The sequence below is a fragment of the Dromiciops gliroides genome, chromosome 4 (assembly GCF_019393635.1).
Source record: "Dromiciops gliroides isolate mDroGli1 chromosome 4, mDroGli1.pri, whole genome shotgun sequence".
NCBI lineage: Eukaryota > Metazoa > Chordata > Mammalia > Microbiotheria > Microbiotheriidae > Dromiciops > Dromiciops gliroides.
Window position 1 is genome coordinate 53,518,582 of NC_057864.1, and position 15,278 is coordinate 53,533,859.

The 15,278-nt window shown below is 39.5% G+C and overlaps 1 protein-coding gene across 1 annotated transcript in view; it reads right to left on the reverse strand.

Annotated features, from left to right (window-relative positions):
• Positions 1–206: 206 nt before the first annotated feature.
• The window catches only part of SH2D1B (SH2 domain containing 1B), a 40,016-nt gene continuing 24,944 nt past the window's right edge, over positions 207–15,278 (reverse strand). Inside the window, 3 exon segments of the mRNA XM_044000846.1 lie at positions 207–1,110; positions 2,103–2,271; positions 10,746–10,809. Of these exon segments, the coding sequence (XP_043856781.1) occupies positions 1,070–1,110; positions 2,103–2,271; positions 10,746–10,809 (274 nt within the window). The 3' untranslated portion in view covers positions 207–1,069.

Genomic DNA, 15,278 nt, shown 5'->3' on the forward strand with positions numbered 1-15,278 from the left:
TGTAAAAAAATGCCCAGTTGGGAGGGGCACACCCCCTCCCACAAAAGGGCATTCCATTGGGGGCAGCAGAAACAGTATTTGACCAAGAAGAGTCTCTAGGACTTTATTTTTTTAAAATAATTTTAAAAGTTTTATTATGAACTTAAATGCCAACAAACATGAATATACCAATATACAAAGAACAGAAAAGAGGATTGTATAGGAGATGCAACTGAATGTGAAATTTAACCTAGTAAAAAAAAAAGTCACGGTCAAGGCAAGAGACTTGCCAGAGCTCTAACTGCTCCTCACCTCCAGCAATTCTCTGTCCACCATTTAGCCAGAAGTAGAGTTCAGGAGCACCTTGGTCTCTCTTCCATATCGCCATGGGTAGTGGGAATTAAGAGTGGATTAGAAGAGAATTCCCTGAGATCAGACAAGAGACTTGAGGTGACTGTCTTAATTACGGATGGGAGGCAGATAAGATTCTACTCTCAGTTCCCTTTCTTGTTATTTACACTGTCTTTACGGCTTAATTGACTGCTTTGGGCTTACTATCTCCTGAATAGAGAAAGTTGTGCTGGATGGGAGGTGAGAGAATAATTTGCATAACAGATTACCTCCACACAATCACGCTGAATCTGGGGCTCCGGAGTCCGAGTTCTGAGATAAGAAGTTTCAAGGACCTCATATCAGTTTGTGGGGCCTCTCTGGGTTGTATATGGAGTGATGAGGGCTATTTGGTCGTAATTACATTTTTAACTATCGGGCTAAGTTAGGGCTACCTGCTTTAGCTGTGCAGGGATCCTGAGAAGATGTTGTTGGGGTGGAGGGGTACGTGTCTCTAAGCTACATTTACATTTCCAGTTCTACAGGCAGTTTCCTTTCTTGGACCATGACTGGATATAAAGTTAAGGCAAACAGGCACGGACTGTCCAGTTCTCTGATTGGCAAGGAAGACCCGAGTCCAGGGCTAGGATGTGGTGGTGAAAACCTCAGCAAAAGCCAGAGAATTTGGAGGTTTGAGGGCTTTACCCTAACAGCCTGAGAAGCCGTAGGCTGCCTCTTTTCATGCTCACTGGGTTAGAATTTAAGGGATGACTTCCACATAATCTTCACTGTTGACATTCACTGAAAAGAAACAGGAGAATAAACTGTGAGGGTTTACAGCCATCCCAAGACCTCCAAGCAAAGGGCGTGTGATTCTTTCCACCCAAACTTTGGCCGTCTGTGCTATATAACCTTTTTTGTTTGTTTGTTTTTGGTTTTTTGGTGTGTTTTTTTTTTTTGCAGGGCAATGGGGCTTAAGTGACTTGCCCAAGGTCACACAGCTAGTAAATGTCAAGTGTCTGAGGCCGGACCTGAACTGAGGAACATCCTGAATCCAGGGCCGGTGCTTTATCCACTGCGCCACTAGCCTCCCCTACTATATAACCTTTAGAAGCAGTGAGGTGGACGGTGGATAAAATAATGGGCTCGTAGTCAGGAAGACCTGGGTTCAAATTTAGCCTTAGACACTTACTAGTTGTGTGCCCCTGAGCAAGTCACTTAACTCCCATCTTCCTCAATTTCCTCAACTGTAAAATGGGGATCGTACTGCACCTACCTCCAGGATTGTTGTGAGGATCAAGTTCGATGATATTTATAAAGCACAGCATAGTGCCTGGAATACTTGTAGTTGTTTGGTTATTTTTCAGTCATGCACACTCTTTGTGGACTCATTTCAGGATTTTCTTGGCAGGGATACTAGAATGATTTGCCGCTTCCTTCCCCAGATCATTTTACAGATGAGGAAACTGAGGCAGTTAGGGGGAAGTGACTTGCTTAGGGTCACACAGCTAGTAAGTGCCTGAGGCCAGATTTGAGGTCAGGAAGATGAGTCCCTCCCTGACTCCAGGCCCAGCTTTCTATTCACTGTGCCACCGAGCTGCCCCTAGCACGTAGGAAGTGCTTACTAAAGGCTTTCTCCTTCCTTCTAAGAACAGGAAACTGAGGCTAGAGAGCTCCGCCACTTACCAAAAGCCACACCTTTCACACCTGAGCCTGCAGCAATTCTTCTGATACTCAGGGTATGATCTGTCTTAAAGGGGGAAATTCTGTGTTTTAATCAGGAGGGTTCTTACCATAATCACTATCATTCAAAGCCTCTGGTGGGTTTTTCCAACTCTGGTATACATTATTTTTCTTTACCGGGTTAACGGAGATGAACCACTAATCCTGACCTGGTTTTTCAAATTGGAGATTAGTTCTCTCTAGGTTGGGAAACAGCTGCTTTCTAACACTTTTTGCTGTCTGTAAGGAAAGAGAACAGAGCAATTATTGCTGTGCCCCTTCTCTATGGAGAAGCAGATTGAAGGTAAGAACAAAGAGGCAGTAGTTGGGGCCTGAAAGCTGATTTAGTCTATATCACTGTCTGTCCATTTTAAGGCTGAAGCCCTAACTCGGTCACAGAAGAAAGTAAACAGTGAACAATATTAACCAGGAACTCATTCAAGAAAGGTTTTCTGTATCATATGCCCCTCCTGGATAGAAAGTTCCATGAAAGCAGTGGCTAATAGTATTTTTATCCAAATTTTGTATGTCCCACTATGCCTAGCACAGTCCTCTGCAGACAGTAGGTGCTTCATAATTTTTTTAATTGAATAGAAAAAATATTTATTGTCTAATATCAAACCAATTGATTCACTGGAGTTCTGTTATGAAGAAATAAACTAGTCATATCATACATTCCTCAGAACCCTTCAGTGGCCCCTCTATTAGGCGAGCTAAGATGGTAGTTGATAGGATGTGGAGTCAGAAGCTCTGAGTTCAAATCCTGCTTCAGACACTTATTAGCTGTATGGCACTTAACTTCAGTCTGCTCAGTTTCTTCACTTGTAAACTGGGGTATATAACAGCATTTACCTCCCAGGTGTGCTGTGAGGATGAAATGAAATATTTGTAACAATGTTTTATAAAGCCTTAAAGAAGCTCTGTACATGTTTGTTAGTTATTATACATTTATTCTTTTTTTTTTTTTTTTTTTTTTGCGGGGCAATGGGGGTTAACGTGACTTGCCCAGGGTCACACAGCTAGACAGTGTCAACTGTCTGAGGCCCGGCTTTGAACTCAGGTCTCCTGAATCCAGGGCCAGTGCTTTATCACTGTGCCACTCGCTGCCCCTATTAATCTTGCCTAATGAATAAGTCCAAACCCTTTACTCTGTAATTCATAACTCTTGTGAATTCTTGATTCAATTCAAATTCAACAACAACCAACTAAAAAAAATTAAATGGGGTGGCAGCTAGGTGGCACAGTGGCATAAAGTACAGCCCTGGATTCAGGAGGACCTGAGTTCAAATCCCGGCCTCAGACACTTGACACTTACTAGCTGTGTGACCCTGGGCAAGTCACTTAACTCCCCAGGGGAAAAATTTAAATGAATACCATATGTGGTATGGGGAGACAGAGAAAACAAACAGATAAACTATTTCTACCTTCAAGGACCAATTCTACTGGATGATAAAACATATAAGATCATCTGAAGTAGAAGACGAGGTCTAAGAAACACCAGAATCGTTGGGGAATGGCTCTTGAACTTAGCATTGAAACCAAATGAAGGATTCTAACGGAGCAGAGGGGAAAGTAAGTACATTCTACACATGAAAAAGCGATAGCCTGTAGAGAGGATAGAAGGTAGAAGATGGGATAATACATTTGGGGGATAGGAAGTAGACCTCTTTGGCTACATCCACACCATATGTGAAAGAGAGTCATACGAAATAAGCCTGGATAAGTAAGTTGGAAACCATTTGTGAAGGTCTTTGTATGTCAAAGAGAGTAGTTTGTATTTTTTCCTAGAGGCAATGGGAAGTCACTGAATCGCCTTGAGCAGGAAGTCACATGGTGAGATCTGTTCTTCAGGATGATGATTTTGGGCAGCTACGTGGATGATGGATTGGAGAGAGTTTAAAATGGAAAGAGAAAGGCCAATGGGGGAGCTATTATGATAGTCCAACTAAGAGATGGAGAGCATCTGAATTATAGGAGTGGCTGTGAGTGGAGATCAGATGATAGATGAGAGAGGCATTATGGAGATTGGATTAAATAGACATGGTAACTGATTGGATATGGAAATATAGGAAATGGAAGATTTATGATGTCTCCAAAGTTGCCAATGTGGGCCACTGGAATGTGTTGGTTGTACCTTCAACAGTAAAAGGAAAGTATTGGGAGTGAAGGAAAGAAGAGAAGGAAATGAGTTCCATCTTGCACTTATGGTGTTTGATATATCTCTCAGACATCCAGGTATAGCTATTCAACAGATAGTATATGATATGGAATTTAGATGGGAGATTAAATACTGGATCTATAGAACCGGAAGCCATCTACACAGAGATGATCATTCAAACCATAGGAGCTAATGAAATCACCAAGAAAGAGGAAATAGAAAAAGAAGAGAAGAGAGTCCGGAATTTCAATTTTAGTAAAATTTTAAAATACATGCAGATATAGGTAAATTTTTTATTTTTCCCAAAACTACATTGCTTTATCCTAATTTTTAAAATGAAAATTTTATTTTTCAATGACAAAACTTGATTTTTCTCTCTCTCTTACCAATACCCCCTCCCACTATCACCTTTGTGGGGTGGGGGTGGAAGAGAAGACCAAAACCCTTCTAACAGATAGGCATAGTACAGGACAACAAATTCCAACACTGGCCATGTCAAAAAAAATATACATCTTATTCTGTACCCTGGGTCCATCACCTCTTTGTCAGAAGGTGTAGTTCAACATCAATTCTCCAGATATAGGTGATATAGATATAGATGGAGATGGAGAAGTATTTATACATACACATATACATGTAAAATTATTCTAAAGCTACTTCCATTTATCAGTTCTTTCTCTTGATGCAAATAGTGTCTTCATATGTCCTTATAGTTAATTTGGGTATTTATAATAGACAAAATAACTTATTCACTCATTATTGAAACAATATTGCTGTTACTGTATACAATGTTCTCTTGGTTCTGTGCTTTTCACTTTTCATTATTTCATGCAACTCTTTCCATGGTTTAAAAAAAAATCATTGAGCTCATCATTTCTTTTTACAGTAGTATTTCATCACAATTGTATAACACAACTTGTTCAGCCATTCCCCAATTGATGGGTATCCCTGAAATTTCCAGTTCCTTGCCACCATAGAGAGAGCTACTATAAACATTTTAGAACATATAGGTTCTTTTCTTTTTTTCCTTAATCATCTTTGGAAATAGACTAAGTAGTAGTATCGCTGGGTCAAAAGGAATAGGTAGTTTAATAACTCTTAGAGCATAATTCCAGATTGCTCTCCAAAATAGTTGGATCATTTTACAATTCCACAAACAATGAATTAGTGTCCCAATTTTTTCACATTCTCTCCAACATTTGCAATTTTCCCCTTCTATCATTCTAGCCAACCTGGTAGGTATAAAATAATACTTCAAAGTTGTTTTAATCTGCATTTCTCTAATTAATAATGATCAGACTATTTTATATGACTATAAATTGTTTTGATTTCTTCACTGGAAAACTTCTTGTTTATATCCTTTGACCATTTATCAATGGGGAATGACTCCTATTCTTAGAGATTTGACAAATTCTACTTACTATATGTGAATTTCTCTCCATCTTATTTTTACTCACTATTTTCCTTTTCATCTCTCTGTTTGCCCTATCCCTCTTATTTTATCTTTTCCTCTTACCTTCTTATTGCTTATTTTACTCACCCCTCTAATATTTCCTCCCTTATCTTCTCCCCCTACCCTCCTGAGTAAGGTTCCAACATTACCAGCCCTCCACACCAACCTGTTTTCTCTGTATTAGTTCTTCCTTTCACACTCCATTTTATGAGATAATTGCTGCTTTTGCCTACCCAATTCTGTTTTTTAGAATCACCCCATCACACACAACTCAGGCACAGCCTTTCTTTCAAAATACCTTGGTAATTATAACAGTTTTAAGAATACTGATAACATTTTCATATATCATAAATAAGCAGTTTAACCTTTATTAGTGCCTTATAATTAGTCTTTAAAGATTTCTTTATATTTCTTCTGGATCCTTTTATACTCAACTCTTTCCATTGAGTTCTGGTATTTTTGTGCCAAATACCTGACAGTCTTTCAGTTTAATAAAATGTCCATTTTTTTTCCATTCAGGATTATACTCAACTTTGCTGGATATTTTATTCTTGGATGCAACCCCAGGTCTTTTGCTCTTCAAAATATAATGTTCCAAGACCTATGGTCTTTTAGCATAAAAGCTGCTAGGTCTTGTGAAATCTTGATTGTTTTCCGCAGTATTTAAATTATTTTTTTCTTGTTGCTTACAATATTTTCTCTTTTACCTGGGAATTTTGAAATTTGGCTATGAAATTCCTGTAAGTTTTTGTTCTTGGATCTCTTTCAGGTGGTGATGGGTGGTTTCTTTCACTTTCTACTTAACTTTCTTGTTCTAGAACTTCAGCATTTTTCCTTAATAATTTTTTGTAATATTATATCCAGATTCTTTCTTCGATCACAACTTTCAGGTAGTCTGAGAATTTCTTATATTGTTTCTCCTCTCTTCTCCAGATCAGTTGCTTATCTTCTTTTTTTTTTTGGGGGGTGGGGCAATGAGGGTTAAGTGACTTGCCCAGGGTCACACAGCTAGTAAGTGTCAAGTGTCTGAGGCCAGAGATCAGTTGTTTTTCTAATGAGATGTTCAGATTCTCTTCTCTTTTTTCTAGTTTTATTACATTGGTATCTTAAACTTTCATTCCATTCCTCTTGCTCAATTCTAGTTTTCAAGGAGTTATTTTCTTCCTTAAGATTTTGTATCTCCTTTCTAGTTGGTTAACTTTCTTTCATAATTTTCTTGAAATGCTTTTTTTTCTAATTTTTCCTGTTCTCTCTTCCTTGATTTTTAAATTCCTTTTTATTGTCTTCCTAACGATTTTGTATCTCTTTTTCCAATTGGTTAAACTAATATCTTCTTTTAAGGTTTGCAAAACACTTTACAAATATTACTTTATCCTCACCACGAACCCTGGGAGGTAGGTACCATTATCTATGCCTGTTTTATCAGACGAGGGAACCAATCATGGCAGAGGTTCAGTGGCTTGCTTGGGGTCACATGGCTAGTAAGCATCTAAAGCTCATCTCTTCATCAGAGATGGGAGCAAAAGAGGAAAGAACAAGAATGATGAAGAAGGATTTTCAAATGTAAAAAAAGGAACCTGAAACAGATGGCTTCTATTTTCTACGTTAAGTTGGAGGCAAAGGTCTTCTGCTGAAACAATGATAATAATAGCAGATTACATTTTCCTATCACATTAAGGTTTACAAAACACTTTAAATATATTATCTAATTTGACCAACAAAGCCCTGGGAGGTAGGTGTTAGTATTATCCCTATTTGAAGATAAAGATTCCCTGGTCAGCTTCATACCTACTAAGTTTCAAAAAGCAGGACTTAATCTTGGAGTCCTTCCCAACTCCATATTGAATCCTCTGTCCTATTTGCCACTATGCTATTTAATTACTGCCAGCATTCATGGAGCACATGAAGAGGATCAGAGAGGGCAGGGGTTGAGGGTAGGCCCAAGGTCATAGTTTCACAAGGTATGCATGACCAGAAAGAAGAACGGGGGAGAAAAGAATTAAAAAGTAATTGATAGTGTGTGGCTGAATTGGTGAATCACAGGTCAGGGGTTCAAAAGAAAGGAAAGCAAAGTCACAGCAGGGGTGATAGATGGAGAGAACAGTGAGACGGTAGAAGAAAGAGTGAGAAGAAAAAAAAATCTTGTTTAGAGCATGTTACCAACAAACTTTCAAACATCTCCAAAATAGGAATTAAGTGTAAGGGATTAAAGCCAATTTAACCTATCTCCAGTCTAAGACACCAAGAAATTTAATGAGGAAACAACCAATGAACTAACAAGGGGCTAAGTCCTACTCCTTAACTCTCTCCTGTCCTGCTCTGTCCTGCCCTCTCCTACCCTGTCCTATCCTGTCCTCTCCCCTCCCTCTCTTTCTCCTCTCCCTCTCTCTCCCTCTTCTCTCCTCTCCCACATAGATCACCATGTTCTGGCAGAGCTGTGCAAGTCAATTTTATGACCTTGAAACAGAGCTCAGCTCTGCTCTCCCTTCCCTGCCTTATGGAAAGCCAAAAGCCATAAGCCTTGCTCTGGCTGGGACGGAAGTGCCAGCTACACTTTTTGTTATAAGAGCGCTTATCCAGAGAACTGAGGAACAGAGGAAACTGGGTAGGATGCCAACATGCTCGAGAGTCACACAATCTGTGGCCAATTATGTCACCACAGAAGTCACATGGGGTAGGGAGTGAAGTTGGTAAAATGTCAACTACTCAGCTTTGGAGAATGTTGAAGCTTTTTCTTGGGGAAACTGTCATAAAAAACCATAGGAGTCAGGGGCAGCTAGGTGGCACAGTGGATAGAGCACCGGCCCTGGAGTCAGGAGGATCTGAGTTCAAATCCGGCCTCAGACACAACACTCACTAGCTGTGTGACCCTGGGCAAGTCACTTAACCCCAATTGCCTCACCAAAAAAACCAAACCAAACCAAACCAAAACAAAACATAGGAGTCAGAAAGTAAACAATAGGGGAATGTAAAGAAATTGAAATTACCAAAGATCTCAAGAAAAAAACTTAAAGATCTTGAGCATAAACATATAAATCAATAAAGAAGAGAACATGGCCTCCAGGTCATCTAAATAAATCCATAAATCTATAAATAAGTCTTGCAGGACAAGGAAAAAGAATCCAATATCTGTTGAGGCAAAACACCCTATGAATTGTCAAGAGAAGCAGGAAAGAACATCAGGATGTCCTCAAATGATTTTAAGAGAAAAATAAGAATCATGAAAGCAGAATTTATGGTCAACACAGAAGAAATAATGACAAAATGGAAAACTTTGAATCCCCAGTGACAAACCTCACTAAAGAAACAAAAGAGGACAATTGATGTTAAAGGACAATTTGGAAGCAGAGAAGAAAAAATATAAACATTAAACGAAAATTATGCATATACAAGCAAAACACACTGTCTTGAAGACAGAATATAAGGGGCAGCAAGTCATTTATGCCTCAATGCCCTGAAAAAACAAAGACAGAATACAGGCAACTTAAGAATTATAGAACTTTTTTTTTAGAAGTCACAAAGTTCAAACACTGGAATACCATAATGCAAGAAATAACATAAGAAAAACTTCCCAGAATTTTTGGTCACAGAAAACAAAGTATCAATCAAAAGAATCCATGAGTTGCCTCCAGGAAAAAAAAAAACCAAAACCCCTGTGCTCCAACTCCAAGACACATGTAGTTAAACTTATATCCAATGAGAACAATAAATTCTGCAATGAACCAGGAGAAAGACTTTTAAATATAAGAGAAAGAAAATGTGAGTAGTACAAAACTATTGTGTACCCATTAAAAACCACAAGAAGGCATAGAAATAGTGTTGTTTTGAACAGTGAAGGAACTCAAGGTACAATCCAATGTAACATGCAAATTTGAGCCTAAACACTAATGTAAAAAGATGGGGAATTCAATTTTTTAAAAATGTTTTTTCTTTGCAGGGCAATGGGGGTTCAGTGACTTGCCCAGGGTCACACAGCTAGTAAGTGTGAACTTGGTCTGAGGCAGGATTTGAACTCAGGTCCTCCTGAACTCAGGGCCAGTGCTTTATCTACTTTGCTACCTAGCTGCCGCCAAGGCCGGGGGGGGGGGGGGGGTGGTGGTGGTTGGGGGGCTTGAGGGCAGGGCGGGGGAAGAGGCTAAAATGAATAAATTTCAGAGGATTGAAGCAGAGGATGAGATTAGAAAATAGGAAGTTGGTGCAAGGAAATTCAGATTACTGGATTATGGCTATACAACAGTGAGTGATGATATGCCCAAAGACATTACTGTCCTTGAGTGATTGATATAAAATTAAGATGAAGGTTGTGAAAGTTTAGAAGCTTGATGAAATAAGAGGCCAGGGTATTCATTAGGATATCTATGCATTCATTGGAGTATCTAGTATTCAGACAAGTATTGAAGTGAAGAAAAATGTAAATTATGAATTAAACTGCTTAAGAAGGAGAAATAACAGCGGCCAGTAGGTCATTGGGAAAACAGGTGGTCCAGATAAGAGTGAGGATTAAAGAGTAAGTCTCCTCTTACTCCTCATCCTCTCTGTGGCTCAGTTCTTCATGGAGTATGAAAAAAGGAGTACTTGAGAGCATAGTCAGTGATACCTGGACTTACGTAGAAAGTTATGTTTCTATTAGAAGAAGTAGAAGTGAATCAATCTAAGATAAAGGGCAAGCTTGTTAACAATGTTCCAGGAGGTAGAATGGAATGGAAGCTGCATAGAGAATTATGGACTTGGGGTGGGGGGAGTGAGTGATAGTATAAAGAAATATATCATGGAAGATTATTGAATTTTCACTTCATAGCATAGAGGATGACCAAATGACCAACAACCATATCCTCTAGGGTCTTGTAATGGCATAGCATGAATATATGGCCCCTTAATGTCTCTGACTCTAAGAGGCTCAAGAGGTCTTATAGTTCACAGATCCCAATATCAAAGGAAGAAGGGGGTGATCAGGTACCCGGGAACTAGGCTGATGCACTGAGTCAGAACTGGAGCCGCATCCCAAAATGACCACACAGAATAATGCACACCCAGAAGATGTACATGACACAGCCATCTCTATTCCCATCTTTAAGCATTATGGCATGAAGAGGTGTTTCTTACCTCTATTGTATAGTATCCATATTTTTCTTTTCTGATTCGGTATGTGTAGATCTTATTTTGAAACCTGTGGAAAAATAACTGAGTGAGTTACACTATACCAGAATCCAATCCACATACTCCTCCCACCCACGCTGCTTCCTGGCAATGACTTTTGCAATTTTAGCTTCCCAGAAAACTGAAATCCCCAATTTGAGGCCCCCCATATTCTTCAGGAAATGAAAGGAAACATTTCTTTGGCTTGACTTATAAGCTTGAATCTTTGAATTATGGCAAAAATCTAGGATAGGTCACTAAAGAGATACTGGAAAACAGCTAGAAAAAAGGAAAAGGTGACTACAAAGAGCCCAGTGTGGTTTTATCAAGAACAGTTCATTGCATATTAATTTCATTTTCTTTCCTTTTTTAAAAAGGATTGCTAAACTAGTAGATTAGTATATAGTTTACCTGGCTTTTTGGCAATGCTTTTCACAAAAGGTTCTCATAACATTCTTCTAGAGAAGATGAATAGAGATAGATTAGATCATAATATGTTTAAATTTATTCAGAATGGTTGAAGAGCCAAACTCAAAGATGGATGAATTGTTCCATATGTTTAGATGGCTTTAATGGTTCAGTGTGAATGTGGTAGAAGGTTTCCTGTAAAGTACCCCCAGGATCTATGTTTGGCCCTACACTGTCACCATTTTTGTAAATGACTTGAGAGGCAGTGTGATGATATGAGTCAATATAAGTGTGATGTGGCAGACAAAAAATCTAACATGAGCTCAGGCTGCACTAAGAGAAAAAGGGAGATGACAGCCCCACTGTTCTCTGCCCTGCTTGGTTCACACCTGGAGTGTTACATTCAGTTCTGGAGGTCACAGTTTAAGACAGTCATGTAGCTATGAGATTGAAAAGCTGAGGCAAACCTGGCTTATCTAACTCTACATCAATTGCTATTTCCACTAGACCTTGCTGCCTCCCACAAGTAAATTTTGATGGGGAAAAGTATAAGGGGGACCAAGAAAGCAATTTGTGTTCCATATGGAGAAGCTTCTGTGTTTGGATGTCAGGGATCAGACAGCTTGGGGTCATGGACTCTGAAGAGGGTGGAGAATATGCTAATAGTATTGGATCAGATTTAAAGGTAATACTAGTAAGTGAAGGGGAGAGAGCACACATATTGGAGGAAGAAGCATCAGAAGTAACCTCACCTAACTCTCAATGCTCTCCAAAACTATAATTACTCAGTTCACATTCAGCTGAATTAAATTCAATTAATTAACTGCCTACTCTTTGCCAGGTACTGTATGACGTCCTGGAAATATAAAGCCAAATTTCCACCTTCAAGCAACTTGTTTTCCATTGGAGGTGGAAGGGTAACAACATATCAACAGATGACTAAGTACAAAATATATACAGCACCACCTCTGGGCTCACTTCTCCAATTTACAGTGACATTGATATAATAAGTGCAATAGTTACAAAGCATGCTCTCACAAAAAAAGAAGATGAAGACAATGGAGAAGACAAAGAACAAGACAAAGAAATGAAGAAGAAAAAAAAGATGACTACCACCACCACCACCACACTTTCCCATGAATATACACACAGTCCATGGTTGGGGTGGGGGTGGGGAACAGGCACAAACTTAAACCTACATTGGTAGTGAGGCATATGTATATAGAATACATCTAGTCAGGTCAACTCACAAGTCTGGAATAGTAGGGCCTCAATATTCTTTCTTTCTTTCTTTGGAGAGTTTTATGAATGAAGTTCACTAAATCAGGATATTTGTATCAATGATGGATGAGTAGTTCCATATGCTGAGATGGCTCTTCCTTGGAGTTGACCAGTACTGGGTGAGGACAGGCAGCTTGCTTTACCCTTGGACTGATGGACTAGGCTGGGCAAGTTGCTACATTGTGACTGCCTGGGCAGGACAGATTGCAAAGCAACTGGACTCTTCCCTGAGCATGGTGTTTCTTTCTGCTTGACATATTGATCCATTCTTCAAGGGGTAGCTTCGGCCTCTGGCTTAGTCAGGTGTTACAGTATTATTTTTACCCAGTGTTACTTTTCAGTGTTCTTTTCAGAAAAAGCAAAGATCCTTAACCTAAAACTATCAGAAACCTTTCCTCCTTGACTTCATCAACCTTGGTGCTAAGGTTTGTCACCATGAGTCAAGAGGTGAGAAAGGTCTAGACTCTTCTCTTAAATGGTTCTTTCTGGTATGAAGTAGGTTGCTTCAATGAGTAACTATGCCCTTCCTTATTTTTTAAATTAATTTATTTTAACCACAAGTTGTTTTTGTTGGGGCAGGGGGCAGGACAATGAGGGTTAAGTGACTTGCCCAAGATCACACAGCTAATAAGTGTCAAGTGTCTGAGGTCACATTTGAACTCAGGTCCTCCTGAATATCCAGGGCCAGTGCTTTATCCACTGTGCCACCTAGCTGCCCCCCACAACTATTTACTGATGGATTGAAGTATACCATTTTAATGGAACAGTAAGGCACAACCATAGATTAAAACTGTTTGCTCTACAGCCAAATCCTGTACAGCATTTTTCCCCTTAAGAACCTTGAATAAGCAAATTGTGAAGGCAGTCAAGTACCTCTCTAACAGATGATGTCAGACAAGTCATCCCTTTTATACAATTCCTATATTACTTATGATGATCAACAAGTTACTCTTCCCAGATACTTGATGGGTATTATTCAAATGAATGGCTGAAGACGAAGGAAGTAAAATCATCTATGCCCTGGGGTAAGGTTATTGTGTGTTGGTCTCTTCCTTTACAATTGAGCTATTCGAGTATCAGACCCCTTTAGAAGTATGGTTTGCTTCTCTTCTACCTGAAAGGGCTTTCTGTTTACATGTCGATCAATGTCTCTGTTTTTGCCCTTTACAACTCTAAGCTTTGCTGAAGTCTCAAAAGATCAAATCCATCACATATACACAAAGTAAATATAGGGCAGAACACTGACTGGGAGATTCAGGGAAGGCTTCTTGTAGAACTTGGTACTTGAGCTGATCCTTGAAAAGGAGTATGGATTCCAAGAGGCAGAGGGAAATATTAGAACATTCTAGGAATGAGGGACTGCTTGTGCAAAGACAGGGGAGATTCAATGCTAGAAACAGGAACTTAAAGGAGGCAAATTCAGAGGGAACGTTTTGATTGCATTTCAAAATTTATAAAATGCTTTCCTAATAACAACCTCATGAGGTAAGTGGTACAAGTTTTACAGCTCCCTGCCCCAGCCATTTTAGAACTAAGGAAATAGGTTTAGAGAAGCAAAATGGGTTGCCCACAGTCATATTAATAAGTGGAAAAGCTGGGGCTCACAATTCCTACTGCCAGGACCAGTGCTCTTGGCACTATGCCAGGAAGGGCTCTCTGTTAATGAGACTGGTGCTAGAGACATTCCATAAATTGTTACAACTCAGATTTCGCTATATCATCGTTGTCTGAACTTAGTAAGACCTTAGCAGGATCTCCTGACCCTGGGCTATTCACATCTCATCACTGCTTCTCACTCCTTAGTTCTCTGCTGATGAGAAGAGTGATTGGCTCCTTGAGGACAGGCATTCTGACTGGGCTCACTTTTCAATCTCCGTTGTCTTTGAACTTGGAAGATGCTTAAGTGGTTGTTGGATTTGAAGTTTAGACAATGGCTTTGCTATCAGGGAGCCTATGTTTTGATCAAGCAGATCGGAGACATATGCTGGTTCATTCACTCACTTCTTCTTTTGATGCTTTTGAAATTATGAACTGCTGAACTAGAAACTGATAACCTTAGGGGTATAGGTGCCATTTTCATCACTGCTTTCAAGTGAAAGTTGGAAATTCTGAAGAGAAATGTGCATTTGGGTAGGGGATAACTGCTTAAGATACTGTTTCAAATTAGGGTTTGGATATCAGAACTATGGCTTATAATAGATCTCTTGGATAAAAGTGGTGTATACCTCATGAAGACTTATAAAAATGAATTTATATATCCTTTGAACTTTTTCGAGACAATTTATTTTTTCTTCTTTATTTAAATTTCCCCCCAAATTACATGTAAAAACAAATTCTAACATCGATTTGTTTTGGTTTTTGGTTTTTGGCTTTTGCGGGGCAATGGGGGTTAAGTGACTTGCCCAGGGTCACACAGCTAGTAAGTGTCAAGTGTCTGAGGCCAGATTTGAACTCAGGTCCTCCTGAATCTAGGGCCAGTGCTTTATCCACTGCACCACCTAGCTGCCCCCTAACATCAATTTTGTTGTTGTGGTGGTGGTTTTTTTGTTTTGTTTTGTTTTGTTTTATTTTGTTTTTTGCGGGGCAGTGGGGGTTAAGTGACTTACCCAGGGTCACACAACTAGTAAGTGTCAAGTGTCTGAGGCTGGATTTGAACTCAGGTACTCCTGAATCCAGGGCCGGTGCTTTATCTACTGCACCACCTAGCTGCCCCCTAACATCAATTTTTAAAACCTTGTGTTCCAACACCTTGTGTTGGTGTCATTAGTATACCAACATGCCACTCAGGGCCAGCCAGGTGTGGCCTTCATC